At 44.5% G+C, this 17,895-nt stretch overlaps 1 protein-coding gene across 27 annotated transcripts in view; it reads left to right on the top strand.

Annotated features, from left to right (window-relative positions):
* The window catches only part of magi1b (membrane associated guanylate kinase, WW and PDZ domain containing 1b), a 142,603-nt gene extending 127,735 nt beyond the window's left edge, over positions 1–14,868 (top strand). For 24 of the 27 annotated variants that reach the window (XM_026168641.1, XM_026168639.1, XM_026168640.1 and 21 more), the window contains 8 exons: positions 192–384; positions 1,944–2,321; positions 3,981–4,184; positions 6,746–6,839; positions 6,938–7,022; positions 7,882–8,025; positions 10,032–10,170; positions 13,333–14,868. In XM_026168641.1, coding sequence (XP_026024426.1) covers positions 192–384; positions 1,944–2,321; positions 3,981–4,184; positions 6,746–6,839; positions 6,938–7,022; positions 7,882–8,025; positions 10,032–10,170; positions 13,333–14,612 — 2,517 coding nt within the window. In that variant the 3' untranslated portion in view covers positions 14,613–14,868. Of the gene's footprint in view, positions 1–191; positions 385–1,943; positions 2,322–3,980; positions 4,185–6,745; positions 6,840–6,937; positions 7,023–7,881; positions 8,026–10,031; positions 10,613–12,062; positions 12,143–13,332 lie in introns of those variants that run through there. The other 3 variants (XM_026168661.1, XM_026168642.1, XM_026168663.1) reach the window with 3 other exon arrangements.
* Positions 14,869–17,895: the final 3,027 nt, after the last annotated feature.

Here is a 17,895-nt window from a genome sequence, read left to right as displayed (position 1 = left end):
TGGCCGCTGAGAAAATCGACACATTTTTATATGTCATGCACTTTAATGTCGTACTTTTTCTTTTTAGAATACCGCTTGATCGCTTTCCATGCATTTATTTTGCAAAGGTGCGGCGTAACGTATAGCTGCGCAGTCTTTGTCGACGCGTGGTTTCGAATGCACGGCAACCTCATTTGTCTGCTGCGTTTCAGATCTACATTGGCCACATAGTCAAGTACGGGGCTGCAGATGAAGATGGACGCCTGCGATCCGGTGATGAGCTGATATGCGTGGATGGAACGGCGGTGGTGGGAAAGTCGCACCAACTGGTGGTCCAGCTGATGCAGCAGGCTGCCAAGCAGGGCCATGTCAACCTCACAGTGCGGCGCAAAAGCACTTACGCTGGTGAGAAGCAAGCAGCTCGAGATGGAGGAGTAGTTTAAGCTTTTTAAAGACCTCCTAAGAGGTCCAAGAGAGGGTTTTTACTGAAGTCCAAGAATACACTCAGGTTGTTGTGGCTCAGGACGTAGAGTAGGTCATTTACTCCAGTCCACATAGCAAAGTGTGTAAGATACTGAAAGGAAAACTGATTCTGATACATCATCCACCAATATGTGGTTCTGTGAAAATACACAGATGGATAGAAAATAGTACCGTAAGAATGTGGCAGTCCATTTATTATTGAATTCTACTGATTTTACTTCAAATAACAGTGACAAATAATACTGCAGAACTTTTAAAGTGTACTGCAAAAGACAAACGGGTATATCCGTCCACAGTGCAACCAATCAGAACATGTTTTATTAAGTCAGTTAATTTCATCCTCTTATAAACAGTCAGGATCCAATTTCAAGTAGTTTCAAGTTAAGCTAGTAGCTTTGTTGACCAATAGTCCAAAAATGACCATCATTTGTTTCTCTATTTAGATTCCTTTATGCAGGATTCAGAATTAGCAGAACTGTAATTTTTTGTTTTGTTTTATAAATTGCAAAAAGTATAAATATCTCTAACTGATCAGTTTGTTTACATATAGTGTATTCACTGATAACATGTCAGTGAATTTTAATGTGTATTGAATCAGTTTTGAGAGCAGTCTGAGATGGCTTCATTTATATTCGGTTTTTGCAGCTTTGCTTACAGTAAAACATTGTTCAGTTTTAGAAATGCACTCCCTGCTTTACCAACAGCCACATTTATGTCAGTCATACTTCCATCAGGAGCCCAGAGGCCTTCTTAATATATATCTAAGGTCAACCTTTCACCTTTTTAGAATTTAGTGTGGGTGTGGAAGTGGTCAGCCGCTACCACGAGCTAACACCCACGCCCCACCGCTGACTTCACTCCGGTCAACACAGCTCTGCTCCTTTAAAAAAAAAAAAAAAAAAAAAAAAAAAGGCCCATAAATATGATGGAGAGGGTGGCCAACCTTCGGCCCAGTGACAGCAGCCAGACATTAGTGCATTGCTGCTCCCTGTCTGCCTCGGAGCGTCGAGAATATGAGGCGCCTTCCTTGAGCAGCTGTACAGGAAATGAAATGTGGAATGAAATGTCCAGATAGAGCAGGCAGAACACGTCCTCGGTTCATCTTTTCTTGGAAACAGATGAGAGCAGAGATTGGTGAAGAGGCCTTCTTCCAAAGCTGTCCTTTTTTTTTTAATCATAAGATAAACTAGGTGTGCTAGAGGAGCTAAATATCTGTTATTTGCCTCCTTTAATATTGTACTGCTCACGTAACGTTTAGGGATGTTGTCATATGTTTTTGCACAGCTTTGCTTTCATTACATTAGGTTCTCACTCTGTTTTGTACATGATTGTCTCCTGAATGTCTCACCTTTGGTTTCACCTCCCTTGTGATCTTTTACTGTTAATCTTCTATATCTGTGTTTTTCTTACCCTCCTGTTTGCACTTTGCACCTCATCTATGTATCTTTCTCACCATATCCTCCTCCTCCTGCCATTTTTAGTTAAAGCAGAGGGAGACATGCCTCCATCGCCGGCGTCTTCGCACCACAGCAGCACCCAGGCGCCCAGTCTCACAGAAGATATTGGGAAGCGCACCCCACAGGGCAGCCAGAACTCCCTCAACACAGTAAGCTCCGGCAGCGGCTCCACCTCTGGCATCGGCAGCGGTGGAGGAGGCGGAGTGGGTGGCGGGGGCGGCGGCAGCGCCGTGGTCGCCGCTGCGGCCGCCACCACCTCCTCTCAGCCGCCCATCGCCACCCCCGCTGTCGTCTCATCCGGTTTGCAGCCCTACGACGTAGAGATCCGCCGCGGCGAGAACGAAGGATTCGGTTTCGTCATCGTCTCGTCGGTGTCGAGGCCCGAAGCTGGCACCACCTTCGGTAAGCACGAGCACCCGCAAACACCACCACCAGCGCACCGTTGATGGCGGCTCATGCTGTTATTTCAAAAATCACTTCTACTCAGCAAAAACCCGAATCACACTTTGGCTTTTGCCTCATCACCGGGGCCTTTTATCTTCTCGTCTGCACTACGGGAATCCTTTGAATCCTCTATAAAAACCACTGAACGCTAAATAGCCTGACAGCCAGTGCACAGTCTGGCTATTTACAGTCCCACCAGATCAATATCAACACTCTTCAAAGAAGTGGTTCTTCTTTCTCATTTTCATCTGAGCCTGTCAAACCAAGACACTGAAACCCTTTCTTTGCCTGCAGCTGCTGCTCACACTCACATAAGGCTTTCATAATTGATCACAAGTGAAGTAGGTCTTACATAAAGCCACTTGTATTATTCAGCTGAACTTAAATGGCTTGTGCGGAGCAGGTTGGCACTAAAATCCTAATAGCAGTTTAATGAGAATGAGCACTGCAAGAAAGATAAATAGGGGAAATGATCAACGTGAATGGGTTCTATTTATTTTCCAGCATGTGATTAGAGATATTCGCTTACTCAAACGTTATCTTCTTTTCTCTTCTTTTTTGTGAGGTTCTTTTTCATTGCTTAGCTGGTGAATGGTGTCGTTTTTCTCTGTTTGATATTGCACAGCAACGCAAGTAAATCAGATTCAGCGTTGCTTTTACAAACTCGTAGCACTGCATCTTTTCTACTCGTATTCCATGTACCGGTACGTTTTTTGCTCGCTGCTATGGCTTCCTACCTACACTAGAAGGACATTGCACCATGCTCTTCTCTCCCTGTGTGGGTGTACAGCACTGGAAAGGTCTGTGAACGCTTAGCTTTACAGATTGGCTTTTTTTTTTTCTTCTTTTTGTAAAGTGAAGCTCCTTTTCACAGGCCAAAGCGGAAAGCATAGGCTAGTAGATGAGCTTTCATTTCAGTTAACGTGTAAAGGAAGATTTATCTCTCCGCTGCTCTTGATATTTCACAGTCCTAGATGGTCAGGTTTATTCAGGGGGACAGAAACGGGTTGGGATCAGATGAGTTTGTTGTGTATTAAAAGTGTGAATGCAGCGGGAAGGATGGAAGAATAATAATGAAAAGTAAGGAGGGGAGAGGGTGGCGAGAGTAATGAGTGATTGGGGGCGTCAGTCTGTAGTGACTGATGTCGGCCTGCAGAGTGAAACAAACAGAGAGACTTCAGGGTAGCTGGTGAGATGTCAGCTCTGATGTATGTTTGCAGAGTCTAACTTTCTGCAGTTGCAGGTGTTTGGGATGTAGATGAAACAGAGCTCCAACTTAACAAGAGTTTTTTAGATGTTGAGAATCGTTTGGAAAAACTATTTAGAGAAAATAGTAAGACAAATCCTCCTATTTCTTTGCAGTGCACATTTAAATTGACCCTTCTTTTCCAGTGCTTGCATATTATCCTCTTCTTCTTCTCAGTGACTTTTGCTTGGCTGACTGTTGGCTGCGGGTCAATTAACCTTAACCCTTCTTGGTCCTCTTCTTCTGCTCCTTCCCCACTTTTCCCTCCCGTTTTCCTCCTCTCACCAAACACAATCCCCCAACATTTACACGCGCACACACACACACTCAATCACGCATGCATTACACATCCACATCGATGCTGACCATAGCTGGAAATGCTTGTGTGGCCATGCCCCACAAAATAGGACGCATCATTGAGGGAAGCCCAGCAGACCGCTGCGGGAAGTTGAAAGTCGGCGACCGCATCCTGGCTGTGAATGGATGCTCGATCACCAACAAGTCCCACTCGGACATCGTCAACCTCATCAAGGAGGCTGGAAACACAGTTACACTACGCATCATTCCTGGAGATGGTGAGTAGAGAAAAGCGAATCCAAAACCAGGTCCGAATTTTTTCCTCATATCAGCTATTATTAGATTCCTGATTATGTTTGAGGAGACTTGTTCTCACTTTCCTGGGTTGTCGTTGTTGTTATTAAGTATTCCTTCGGCGTTATGTAAAGTGCACTTTCTTCAGTGGCTTTCAAAGTGACTATAACGCCTCCGCAGTGTTGACAGGAGTGATTCTTTGGGGATATTTGGGAGGTTGCTGGGTTTTTGTTTGTTTTTTTGTTTTTTTGGTATTTTTTAGCTTCCTGCCTTTGGCGTGCACACATTTTTAAAACATGCAAGAGCCGTTTAGATTTCGGTGTGTATGTGTGCGTGAGCGGAGAGAGGGCGAGCGAGACAGGCACCGAGAGATGCTGAATTTCCTCTGTGCATGTGGGTGTGTCTCCTCTGTCAAAGTGGATTTAAGGAAAAGTTTGTGTGCATTGTATGTTGCGCTGTGCAGCTGAGAACTTTGTGTTTTGTGCTGACATATCACCCTAGCGTGCTTCACAAATGCTATTTAATTAAGCGTGCGTGTGTGTGTGCTCATGGAAAGGCAATACTCCCTGTCAACCTGCACACTGGTAGGAATAGGAGCTATTTGTCCGCCGCTCGTTGCTTTCCGCCTCGCTTCTTATGGATGGAGAGGGTTTTTTGTTTCTCCCTTCAGAGCAGTTGATGAGAACAGTGAGCCAAAATTGCTCTGCCAAGAAGACACAGAGCAAGAGAGAAGGCGCTGGCGAGGAATAACTGGATATGCTTTATCGGAAAAGTTCTGGTTTGTGTTTATGTGCATGTGTCAAACAACCAGACGCCGTCTGACACAGAGGCAGAAAGAGTGTCGGGCAGAGATGGTGGCTTGTGTTTCTAAACTTGTGCCTCTGAATGACTGTTCTGGCTGCCTCCGTTTACAAATGGCTGAGCATCGCCAATTTCTTTGTGGATCAGTCCAATCTTTAAGCTTTCTGATGGGAACAAGCGCCATAGCGAGAGCTTCCTCTAAAGGTGAAGTCTGATTCAGCTCAACCCCCTCACCGTGTGAGAGCACAGATGGAGTTTTGTAGTAGCTGATGCTCGGTACGCCTGCAGTGTCGAGGAAACGAGCATGGGAGTCTCCCTGCTGCTGCTCAGTAATACGTGTACAAGAAACTAATACCTTCATCAGAGCTGATATCTCTGCAGCATAAATTTGGAGCACAGACAAAGCCCTCCTCATTCTTTCCACTGTGTGAGAAAAGAGAGCTAGACGTGCTGTATGTGATATGATTTTTATTGTTAGCACATGTTGTATTTTAAGTGTAATCTGTAGCTCTCGTATCCTTTTACCCTCTGTAGTGCTCGTTTTCTTTACCTCCCTTGAATTGATTGTACCTGCTGTCCTTCCCGGCTCACGCCATTCAGGGCTGGAGGGCAAATGCGTGGTCAAAGCCACAGACGAATTCCAGAACGCTTCAGTTCCTTTTCTGTGCACGTTTTATTTACTTATTTATTTAGTTAAGCGAGAAAGGGGAAAGCAGGCAGTAGGTCGCACGCAGAATAGAAGTAATATCCGGAGAGAAAGCAGTCGGAGGAGAGACGAATGAAGAGAGGTGACAAAAGAAGGAAGTGATTCATGCAAATCAGGCAGAGGGAAAGATAGTGATAGTGTTTTTACAGGAGTTTAACGTGAGACTGCAAAACTGAAAGGGTGGTCGAAGGTTTTCCTCGTGGTTCCCCTCTTTGCCGTCTCAAGTGAAGCTCACCTCACCTGCACTCCCGCTCGAGTGGTCGACACTGTAGATCTTGAGCAGCGGGCAAAGGAATGGTTGAGCCACCAGGCTCCAGTGGAGTACCGGAGGGAAAGGAGATTAATAGGTGAGAAGGGAAGTGACCATGAGAAGAATGGCGAGTAGCAGACTGGGGAAGGGGAGGTGCAGAGTTGTAATCGAATGTAGGATGCCGGTAGATGGCCAAGAAGGATGAGGTCGTTAGATAAAACAAAGGTTTCTTTATGCAGCAGGTGTCGCGTGATGACGGCCTGTCTGGTGTTTTTCACTGATAACTGAAAATGAGTGGATCAGTGCAGAGATAAAAGACGGAGTAAGCACGAGCTCTAATGCCACTGGCGTAGATGTTCCCTACTTGACAATTCAGAGGCAGAAAGGATTAGTTTCAGTCCTAAATGTGATGTACAGCCTTTGGACGTTTACCAAATGATTGATGGCACAAACCGCAGTATTACCCAAGTGTGCGGGAACATGGCTAAGTGGTGAAAGAAGCCTGGAAACTGGTTTCGAGCCTCGTGGTGGACCCTGTAGGTCGGGTTGACACAAGGAAAACAATGAAATGTCTCCACATGTGAAATTAAATTATATCGCCCAGGCTTTCAAGGAAACTGGAGAGGCTTCTGTTAGAGTATGTCTATACAAAATGACAGCATATTCGATTACAAGCCTTTTCCCCCGTCTCCTCATTGGTTGAAAAACACAATCATTCTCGTTCTTTGTTTTTGTTTTGTGTGTTATCTCATGTGACGATATACTTGCTCTTCTTCCGCCCTCCGCAGAGTCATCGAACGCATCTCTGTTGACGAATGCAGAGAAGATCGCCACTATAACCACTACTCACACCGCTCAGCAACAGGCCGCACCGGAGGCCAGGTGAGGAGCACGGCAGAAAACAGACTTGCCTAATAATGAAATGTCTTTTGGAGCGACCCCTTGCTTAGGCCTCATATGTCACGCCTTTTCTGTTTCAGGACCAACACTAAACCAAAACAGGAGTCATTTGCCCCGCAAGCCGCCCCTCCCCAGCCCCCCACGCAGCAACCCCCAAGCACTCAGGTGAGGAAGAGAGGTGCCGCAGTCTTAGCAGTTACATCAGTCATGCGGACACCCATCCATTTCATGTCTCCATCAAAACACGCCAGTCCTCTACACTCCATCAACTTTTCTACCCACATCTAATCTAAATTTGTCTCTTCATACATCCATTCAGCTGTTTCGCGATATCTAAACAGTCATTCATCCCCTCCCCTGTCCCTCCATCTATCAACTAATATACCCACTTACCTTCCCAAGGACAAACCAAGTGCATTTTTATTTATTTATCTCTTTACGCCGACCTGCTGGCGTTATCTGAGTGTGCATATTAAGGAAAGCCTGTTTGCTTTCAAAGTAGCCCCTCAGTCCACTCTGTTCACCGCTGAATTAATCTGCTGGTGTGGAGATGGCTTTCACAGATAGCATTGATCCTCCAGCAGAGGAGATTAGGAGGGCGTAAAGACAGGAGCTGCTGAGGCTGTCTGCCCGTCCTTGTGTGGTTCCCAGACCACCTCCTCTCTCTTCGTCTGCGCCCTCTCTACTTTTTCAGGCCAGGGCCCACAGCATCAATAATTCAGCGTCCTTACACCTGAGCATATGCATGTCCACACGCAATCACACACACGCACGCACACACCCGCACACACACGAAGGGGAAAAGCGTAGCACAACTGTTAAGGTGAGACTTGCCTGAAGGTGGCAATTGTCCCTTGCCTCTGAAATAGGATCCCCCTTCAAAGGAGACACGCACACACAAGCACACACAAACGCAGACACATGCGCACACTTGAAACCTGAATCACAAAGGTGACTTTGATGCAAACATCTCCTTTCTCCTCTTACTCTCTCTCCCTCCACACATGGCGTCTGACTCCATCAGGATTCTGAGTTCTACTCCGTGGACCTGGAGCGAGACAACAAAGGCTTCGGCTTCAGCCTGCGAGGAGGCCGCGAGTACAACATGGACCTGTACGTGCTGAGGTTAGCCGAGGACGGAGCAGCTGTTCGCAACGGAAAGATGATGGTATGGACACACAAATGGGAAACGCAGAAGCTCAGAGGTTGTTTTCTCGGGGTCTTGAAAGGGTCACGCCACCAAACACTGAAGTTTAGTTTGACCATCATAAGAACTAGTGCTGGAAAAACAGCACTTACCCAAGTAACACTGCAATCTCGTCGTCTGTGCTCATATTTAGACCATACAAATTTATGACAGACAGCCTTTTTTGCAGCCACATAACATGGAGCTGTTTTACAGGAAATGTTGGACGGCCTATTGAAATGTAACCACTGCTTGTACCCCTTTAATATTATACTTAATTATGGAAAACTGTGATGTAATTTTATCAATTTAAGGTTATATGCAGCTGTGTCAACAGGGATGCCAATATTCCCTCAGTAGCTAGAATACCTCCAAATAAGTTTTATTTTTTAACAGCCTGCTTTCTTTGGAAACAGCCAACAGATTGTCTGGAAATAACGGCGGACAGTTCCCTCGGTTGTTTTAGTTAATTTTCTGTAATATAGTCGTCTTGGCATTTGTCAGCATAGTTTGAAATCATCTGAAAAAAGCGTTCTAGTGGAATAATTGTAATGTTAATGAGAAATGTTCGGACTTCATTATTTTTGGTGGAGCTGTGCGAGACATTAGCTCTGCAATTTAGCTAAGAAAAATTACGTCTCTTTCCGGGTTTTTTTTTCCTTAGTAATCCAGAGTGTTTTTAAAATGAATGTTTAATTTAACTATTTGTCAAATTTTCTCATTCCTTAATCCGTCAGCTTGCCTGAACGCTATAAAATGATCTTTTGTCGGGGGTGCACATAACAGCATATCTGAAAAACGACTGCTGATTGTAACCGTTGTTATAAATACCAATTATAATTTTATAAATCCTTGCCTTCAGGTGCAGCACAAGCCAGTTGACTTTATTGATTAGCTGGGGGCAGGAGGGGGGGGGGGGGTTGATGGCAGCCTTGTAGACCTTACAGCCATCGCAATAATATTATTTATCAGTATAATTGCTTTTGCATAATGTACCCCCAATTACTGCAAGCCATGCTTCACTGACTCGCAAACAGTCACCTCCGGGCTCGGCCATGCAGACGGTTCACTGATTGTAATATGAAGACACGCAAACAGAATATGCACATTTTAATTTATGTTTCACGACAAGCTCGTAAAGTGGCATTCATACATGCCACAAAAGCTGTGATGAAACTGCAATATTTAACCTTTCCATCTGATTAATTGTACATAAATAATAGCACTTTCCCCGGAGTGCTTGATGAAGTGTGAGGTGTTTTTATTTATTCTCTCACTGTGCGTTTGCACGGAGGGAGCCTGTTGGCAGACACTGTTAGAATCTGAGATATAGTTTTTCATATATATTAATATGCTGCAGTTAGGGAGTGTGTGGGAGCGTGTGTGTGTGTGTGCGCACATTCGTTAGCACATTAGTATATGCATATATGGACCCGGCCGTTGGTGTTTGTGCACCTTGTTAGCAGAGATATTAATAGTCGCAGCTCTGTGAGGCAGGGAGAGGTGTCAGCGAGAGATCCGTATTCTGCCAGAGAAGTATTCCCTTAACGCAGTCAGCACTGACAGATAACCTGAGGAGTGGATTCAAAGAATCAGGAAGCAAAAATGTTTCTTCTAGTTCTCGTTTTTTCTCTGTCGTTCTCCCTCTCTGACTCTCCGTGTCACGCTTGCTGCTTTTTGATGCAGTTTGCCCTCCATATATACTTGTTTTCTTATTGTGCAGATTACCATTCAGCAGATTTGATAATTAACTCCTCCTCATCCCCTCCACCCTTCCCTTCGTGTCATTGTTTCCCTTTGAACCTTATCTTTCTCCTTGTGTACCTTCTTCCCTCCTCTCACTTGTTTTCTTTTGCACCGCGTGTGGCTCTGCGGTCTCCTCCCCTTATTTGGGCTCCTGCTGTCTCTCACCTTTCCCTCTGATTCACCTCTTCTCTTTTCCATTTTCATCTGTCACTCTTGTCCCCCCCTGGTCTCCTTCCCACTAGGTCGGCGACGAAATCTTGGAGATCAACGGCGAGAGCACCAAGGGCATGAAGCACGCGCGAGCCATCGAGCTCATCAAGAATGGAGGCCGGCGAGTCCATCTGGTGCTCAAGAGGGGTGACGGCTCTGTGCCTGAATATGGTGGGTCAATCTACGAAAACATTCCCTTCTCGCCCATCTTCACACCCTGAGCCAGGGGACACTCAAGCGGATGGTGGTGGGTTGAAGGTGAAGGAACTAAATCGCTCCCCCTCCCCAAGGATCCTTCACCCCTCCCTGGAGCAAACCTACCAGGGATGGGAGAGGGGAGTCAGGGGGGTGGGGGGTGTTGCTTCGCGCTTTTGGTCTCTTTGTGGTGGCGGTCACTCCTGGGCTTTTTTGGGATTTCGTGGGAGAGCGAGGGGGTCGAGGCTGCTCCTGTGGGTGCTCTCACCCCCTCCTGCTGTCACCTGCTCTCAGTTTTGTCATGTCATCTCGCTGTCACTTTTCACCTTCTGGGCACTGAGCAAAAGCACTCTGCTGGGACTTAACAGGAAGGTGGTGGGTCTGATTTTCAGTGCTACATGGAAAAAAAAAAAAAAAAGGAAACTGTTTACAGGGTTTGACCTGAGTAGTAAAGAAAAAGGAAAGAAAATCAATGTTTCTTGTGGGTGAGAAGTAATATGGATGTCTCTCATTTCTCATTACATGCTAATTTAGCATTAAAAGGAAGAGAAAACTTGATCCGTGGCATCCCGTGATAAAATGGGACCTTTCACAGCTTTGGATAGGATGTGACAAACATATTTATGATATTTATTGAAGGTGAATGTAAGCTACTGAACTCCTTTCCAAGTGAGAACTGTGTTGCGAAGAAAAAGACAGTCTAAGACTTTTTTTTCCCACTTTGCCATTTTCAGTAAATCTCACTATACTGTGCTTGACATTACTCACTCATCCATGGACTTTTTTTTTGCACCCACTGTCAGTGTTATGGAAAAGCTGTGAAGATAGGGACTCCACCCATCCCCGTTTAAAAAGACGTTGATTCGTTCCAGTTATATTAACTTTTTATAGTGATGATTTAAAAAAAAAAAGAAAAAAAAAAGAGGCATTTTTACAAGTATTTTTGTTCAGTGTACAGAGCCATGAATCAAAGCCACATATTAATGGATAAAAGTTTATTGCTGCATGAACATGTCAAAAGTGTAAATTGTTTTTCCCCCTTCTATTGTCTACTTTCCATAATATTTATGGAACATTTCTTTCTTTTCTGTTTTCCTTTTTTTTCTAATCGTATTGATTAGTTTTGATAGTCACAAGTCATTTTAAATGTTTTCTTTTTCATTTTGTTGCTTTTTTTTTGACTGGATACATTTTGCCTGTTTTGAAAAGTTCATCAATGTAAAGTTTATTTGAGCTGAGAATGTGCTGTCAAAACCTGCACCGATGTGACATCATGTGAACTTGTATATTTTGGATCATTGTTTGTACTTTTTAAAAATCTTTATTTTTATTTTATTTTATTTTTTTTTTAGTTGGCACAACCTTTGACAGTCTCGCCAGTATTTCTTTTGATTTCTATCAGCACTGTAAAACTGCTTAATTTGCTGGTGTGCGCGCGCGTGTGTGTGTGTGCGTGTGTGCGTGCGTGTGTGTGTCTGTGCACCAGTCTCACTGTTTCATTTTTTTGATTTTCTGCTGCTTCTTCATTAACGTGTCTAAGGCGTGTGTGTGCGCTTGTTTGTGGGTGGGTGTGGCAACTCCTATGTCCGATGTGTGCACGCTTGTTTCCAGGGGACTTTACTCTGTAACTGATGGTCTTCACTGGGTTTGGGCAACTTCCTGGACTGTCTCTTTATTCTGAATGAGTCGATGATCAAATAAACACTTTTTTTTTCATTAAGAATCAACACTGAATAATTCTCCTTTTCTTCCTTCTAGTTGGTTCCATATTTTTCTAAACTACTGTGCTCTTCTTTTTTTCTTTCCTTTCTGTTTCTGTGTATCTTCCCTTTCCTCTCGTATTGTGCTGGGCTCTTGTCTTCCTTCAGGGATGGTCGCTCCCCATCTCACTGCATGTATGAGAAATGACAAGATGGGGGAGGCCTCTGTCCTCCAAAATCAGACCACGGTTTGTAGCTGTCCTCCCCTCTCATCTCGGCTCTCTCTCCCACTTCCTGTCTTCCTCTCTCTCTTCTTCTATGTCCTGATGTGCGTGGTGTCGCTTCAGTTCAACCGTGCCTGTGCGCTGCTTCATGCATACAAATCCATTCACCCAACTACATCTCCAGTGTCACCGCTGCCATAGCCGTTCTTTTGGATACTTCATTCATGTCCTAGTTGCAGTCAACCTGTTGGAAACAAGTCAAAAGTGAAAATGCAGATTATTTTATCTTTGGGAATTAGTTTTGATACTTTCAGACCAGTGGTTCTCTTTGGGAGTCAACTCTTCTCCTCGAGTTGTCCATGATCCATTGTTGAAGGTCTCCAGAATCATTTGCAGTACATTTTCAAACTAAGCTATAATGTTAAAAAGTGTATATTTACAGGTGGAGACTATTTACTTAATTGACAGGAGCCAGAGTTTTACTCCCACTCACTATATCTCAGGGCCGACGATGTGAAGTATTTAGAACAGTGAATGGTTCTTCTGCCATCTCAGCACTTGTAAAGTTTTGTCTTAAAAATGCCATATTGATCAAAGCATTGTTGTCGCAGCTTTTGTTGAAGATTTAGCAAGAGGAAGCGCTCCATACAGTTTTGTTTTTTCTTAGCAAAATGCTAAATTTCACCCGCTGCAACTGCAATGCACTTAGAGCAACTTCTAGTCTCTGGATCTCATCACGACCATTTAATTTATTCTAAAGATTTACAACGTGCCCTGACAGTACATGAAAGAGCATGGCTAATGAGTCAAATCTAGCAGCATCATCAGTATGAAGCAGCAGTTACACTGACTGTAACCAGCATCCGGTCCAGCCACCAGAGAAGCCGGCGTTCTGCTTCACAGAGGTGACTTCCCCCTTTAGACCAAGGAGCAGGTTTGTTGTGGGTTTCTTCAAGAAATGGCTGCTTCATAACTCTGTCACTGCCTTTTTTAATCTGTGTAAGCTACACTGTTTTACCATTGGCTGCTGCTGTGCCATCCAACAACTTGCCATCTTTGCTGGTATTAACATCAGAATGGCTTCCATTGAAAGTGTTCTCGGCTTCATGTCTGAGTGACTCAGCATGATAAATGTGAAAGCAGATAGAAGCTTTTAGTGTGTCGATGCATGTTTGATCCCCCTGCCCTCGTTTGTATGTCCCAATGTGTTGCAGACGACAGCACCAACAACATCAGCGCAGCCAACCCAGCCTCAGGGGTACAAAACGCTGCGGAAGTGAACACTCTTCCCCCGAACGGTGCACCATCAGAGTCAAGCGACCCACCAGAACCCCAACAATCATCCCGCAGCAAGAAGGAGCCAGGCCGCCGCTCCCACGGCACTGGCAGGCACACACATTCCAACCACCGCCACCACTCCCCCAGCAAGAAAACCAGCACGGGAAAACACAAGGGCAAAAAGTCGACAGGGAAGAACACTCCCAAGAAGAAAGATGACAAGAAAAGTGATGGCCGCCATCGCCACCGCAGCCGCCATCGGTCACCTCATAAGGGGCACACCCGGTCGCGCAGTGCAGATAACGTCCTGGACGACCGACATGGGGGTCAGCGCCGAGGCCGTTCTCCAGACAGGCGCCACCGCCGCCACCGTTCACCCAACCGCTCGCCCCACCGCTCACCCCGTCGCTCACCCTACCGCTCTCCTCGCCGTTCCCCTTATCGTTCCCCTCATCGCCATCGGTCCCCCTACCGCACTCGGCAGCAGTCCCCCACCAGACGCCGGGCCCAATCCTCAGACCCCTACCGCCGGTATCGCTCCCCAGAGAGACAGACCCGCAGCACCGAGAAGCCTATTGTGGATGAGCCTGTATTAAAGGAGCCAATCAAAACTCCTGAATCCACTTTCCGTCTGGAAGACAGCATATTGCGAGAGTCCCCAGCCCTAGACCGCTTAAACAGGGAGGTCACACCGCCACTGCGCAGGGAAGACCGCCTCTATGGAGAAGATAGCCTGCTGATGAAAGCCTCTACCTTGGACAGGTCCTACAGAGGGGGGGATAACCTGCTGAAGGACATGGCGTCTCGCAACCAGAGAGACATCACCCTGCCCAGAGTACGCACTCCAGATTCAGATTCAGCTTACAAGAAGTACAGCACGCTGCTGAGGGGTCGTTCGACTGAGAGGTTTGACAGCACACAGCTGAGGGGTCGTTCGACTGAGAGGTTTGACAGGGATGAGCGCTACCCCAGCCGAGACAGCACCCCTGAACCTTGGTACCGCTCCCGCAGTCTCGGACGAGACATATCCCCGATCAGGAGCTTCAGAAGGGACGACTCGGAGGATGAAGAGGACGATGACAATTTTGTGGCGGCTCAAGTGACGCAATACTACAGCACGGTCAAGAACAAGACCAACACCAGTCGCTCATCCAAGCCCACGCTCCCTGAGCCCAAGAAGACCTACAAGGAGAATCCCAAAGACCTGAGCATCTGATTGGACAGCTGTCAGCTGATCACAGCAACCATCCACAAAACACCTCAAATACTCACCATCACTACCACTTTGTTCTACAGAAACGCACCCAACTTGTGTAGACATGCTGACACACACACACACACACACACACACACACACACACACACACACACACACACACACACACACACACACACACTGTAACAACACTGAGTTACTAACAAGGTCGTAGTTTTGAAAGCTGTTTTTTTTTTCCTCTTTTTTTTTTTTTTTTAAACTGTATATTTGATTTTCTTTGTTTTCTCATTTTGTTTTGGGGTTGTTGTTTTTTTTTTGTTTCTTTGTTTTGTTAAAGTATTCTACATTTACAGATACTCAGACTTTTCCAGAAAATATAAAACCATAAAAAACAATGATGTGCCTAACAACAGTTCCATTAACAAACAACATTTTTGTTTCGGGTTTGATATGTGGAGGGCAGTTTGTGTGCCCCACTGTCAGATGATGAAATATATGTACTTTTCCACAAAGATCCCTTGGAAGTACTGCGCACCTGGGTCACCATAACAGGTGCTCACAATGATGCTGTGCATGTCTTTACCGGTTTCAATGTCTCTCTCTCTCTCTCTCTCTCTCTCTCTCTCGCTCTCTCGCTCTGTCTCTCTGTCTCTCTCTCTCTTGCCTTCGTACTCTCTCTCCTTCCAGTGCCACTGTTTTTTAGACATTTGACCAGACTATAGCACAAGCCTGCATTTGTTTGTATATTTTTGACAGTTTGCAGTATGTGTACATTCAGAGGTGATCATTTTAAATGAAGGAAGGGAAAATGAAAAAGTTAAACTATGATGATGATGTTAAAATAAAATAATATATTCAACAAATGAACAGTTGTTTTATCTTTTTTCTCCTTTGTTATTGCCATTGGAGTCATTCTGGGATTGATTGACCTGCTTAAGTAACATGAAAAAAATGCAGATATTGGATGGGAAGAAAGATGTACACTAACAGCTTTTTTTTTTTTTTTTTTTGAGCTCTCATTTTGCCAGGCAGAAAACAAAACAGTGGGGAGACTAACATTGTTATCTCAGCCCTGCCAAAAGTGCATGCATATAGATAAAGCCTTTGAAGAAAAGTAAAGCAAAGAGCTTCTGTCCTTTCCCCAACATCAAAGCCCAAAAGGACGATCTTAAAAATGTTCCTTCACTCCTCTTCACAGCTTACTTTGATTTGTGCCTTTTCAGTGTCCTCTTTCTCCCATCGCCCTCTACGGTCCTTCCCCTTCCTCCTCCATCCACTCTTGTGGTTGCGAGATTTGTCATTTGATACAGAACAAACAGCGGGGATGCTGCGTGTCTATTTCAGGACGGTGACGGCAGAAGGAAGGTGGTGATGCTGGGACAAACAATGTGGAGATTAGATAAAAACCAAGTAGTCACCCTGGGTGAGCGGTAAATACCAATTCACAATATACTTCACCGCGGCAATAAAAAACAAAAACAAAACCCTGAAAGATACACAAGTGCATTTTAACCTCTTTAACATTTCCTAACATTCAGCGATAAGAAATCAGGATGACCTCTCATATCTACCTTCTTCACACTCTAACTTAAGGCATGAGATGCTCATACAGTTTTGTCCCTACACATTAGGACAATGACACCCTTTTGTGTTGCACCACAGTGGATTTAATTTGAACATTTGAACCGACTTCAGCTTTAATTTACAAAAAGAAAAAAGGAATTTTCACCAACTTCTCAAAGACCTCAAAGGTGATTATGGTAATAAACAGGAAATAAATCTGTTTTTAATGATAAATCCTTCAAGTCTAAAACTCATAGATGTCACCAAATGTTTCCTCCCTCAGGCTGAAGGTGGCTGTAGTCAAGGCAGACTTGGCAGTTGAATAATATCCCGTTTCTTTGCCTTGAGAAAGTCTTGGATTGTTTTTGCAGTATGCTTTGGATTACTATCCATCTGAAATGTGAAGCAACGTCTGTTGTTCTTTTTCACAGCATTTGGATGAATCTGAGCAACTTCAGAATTCCTCCTGCTACTTGCTGCTGTCAGGGAAAAACACTAGTCACCCAGCTCCACTGGCAGGCACACATGCCCGCACAGCCTCCACCTTGTTTGACAGATAATGTGATATGTTTCAGATCATGATGTGTTTTTTTTCCTTCTCCATACTGTTTTCCTCCCACTATTTCCCATCATGTGGTTTCATCTGTCCAAAGCTTGTTTTTAGATGAAACTCTGTATTCCAATTTCCGAAGGCGTCTCTTTTACAGTGATATGCCTCTGAGTGTTCTAAAAGTTATGAATGATTTTCATTACAGAGGAAAGAATTTGCAGTCATCTGCTTCAGTTGTCTTCTGTGTCGTCCATTTTTGCGATATTAGGCTTTTTTTTTTTCTTTGCTTTTTTTTTTTTCTTCAAATTTATCTTTATTCAGTCTCTTGCGTCAGCCTCACTTTGAATCTCGTTTTGAGAGTTACAAAATGTAAGACTTGGAATCAACTCTGAAATGAAATGGCAGCAGCAGGCCTCACCTGTCTATGAAACCCCTTGTCAGTCAATCGTCCCATCGCTTTAGAGCTCACTATTGAAATGGCTGTCGTTCCGGTTTGTTTGCAAGCCCCTTGAACTCAAGCTGAAAGCCTGCACTTCAGTCGCATTGATCGTTTGCTTTTAAGCCCACTTTGCTGTTGAAAAAAAACAGATGAGCCAGGAAAAAGAAATGTTATGGAGCTAACTGTATGTTTACACAAATATGGGGAGAATTTAAGATTTTCTGAGCTTGCATCATATGAAGTTTGTGCTTTTTCCTGCAGCACATGCCAAGGTACTTAATGCCATATGTTCAAAAATCTGCATTCAAGATTACCCTGTGGACACAATCTGTGCAGCTCATAAGAGGAAATGTGAAACAGAGTTAAAGCATCGTGATCAAACGGTAACATATCAGAGCTTTTTTCTGGCCCAGTTTCTGTGCAATTCAAGGGAGCCTCAATGCATTCCACTCCTTTTGATGCAATGATCTGAAACTGTTTTTGCATAGCTACATTTATGGGATGTGCACTAGTGTGGAAGCATTACATGGAAATTCTTCGGCTCACTTTTTAGTAAGTGCAAAAATCCAAGTTGCAAATATCCATTTGAGTATATTTAATGCAGGCTATACGATTTGCATTGTTTTCATTGGATGCCGACATTTTTCCCTATTAGAGTAGCATGTGTTATTTAGTATTTCTACAGAATACAGAGGGCTGGAGTTTGTATCCTGCAAACACATTTCTCTTCC

Source organism: Astatotilapia calliptera, chromosome 5 (genome assembly GCF_900246225.1).
Source record: "Astatotilapia calliptera chromosome 5, fAstCal1.2, whole genome shotgun sequence".
NCBI lineage: Eukaryota > Metazoa > Chordata > Actinopteri > Cichliformes > Cichlidae > Astatotilapia > Astatotilapia calliptera.
This window is presented reverse-complemented; position numbering and strand designations above follow the sequence as displayed.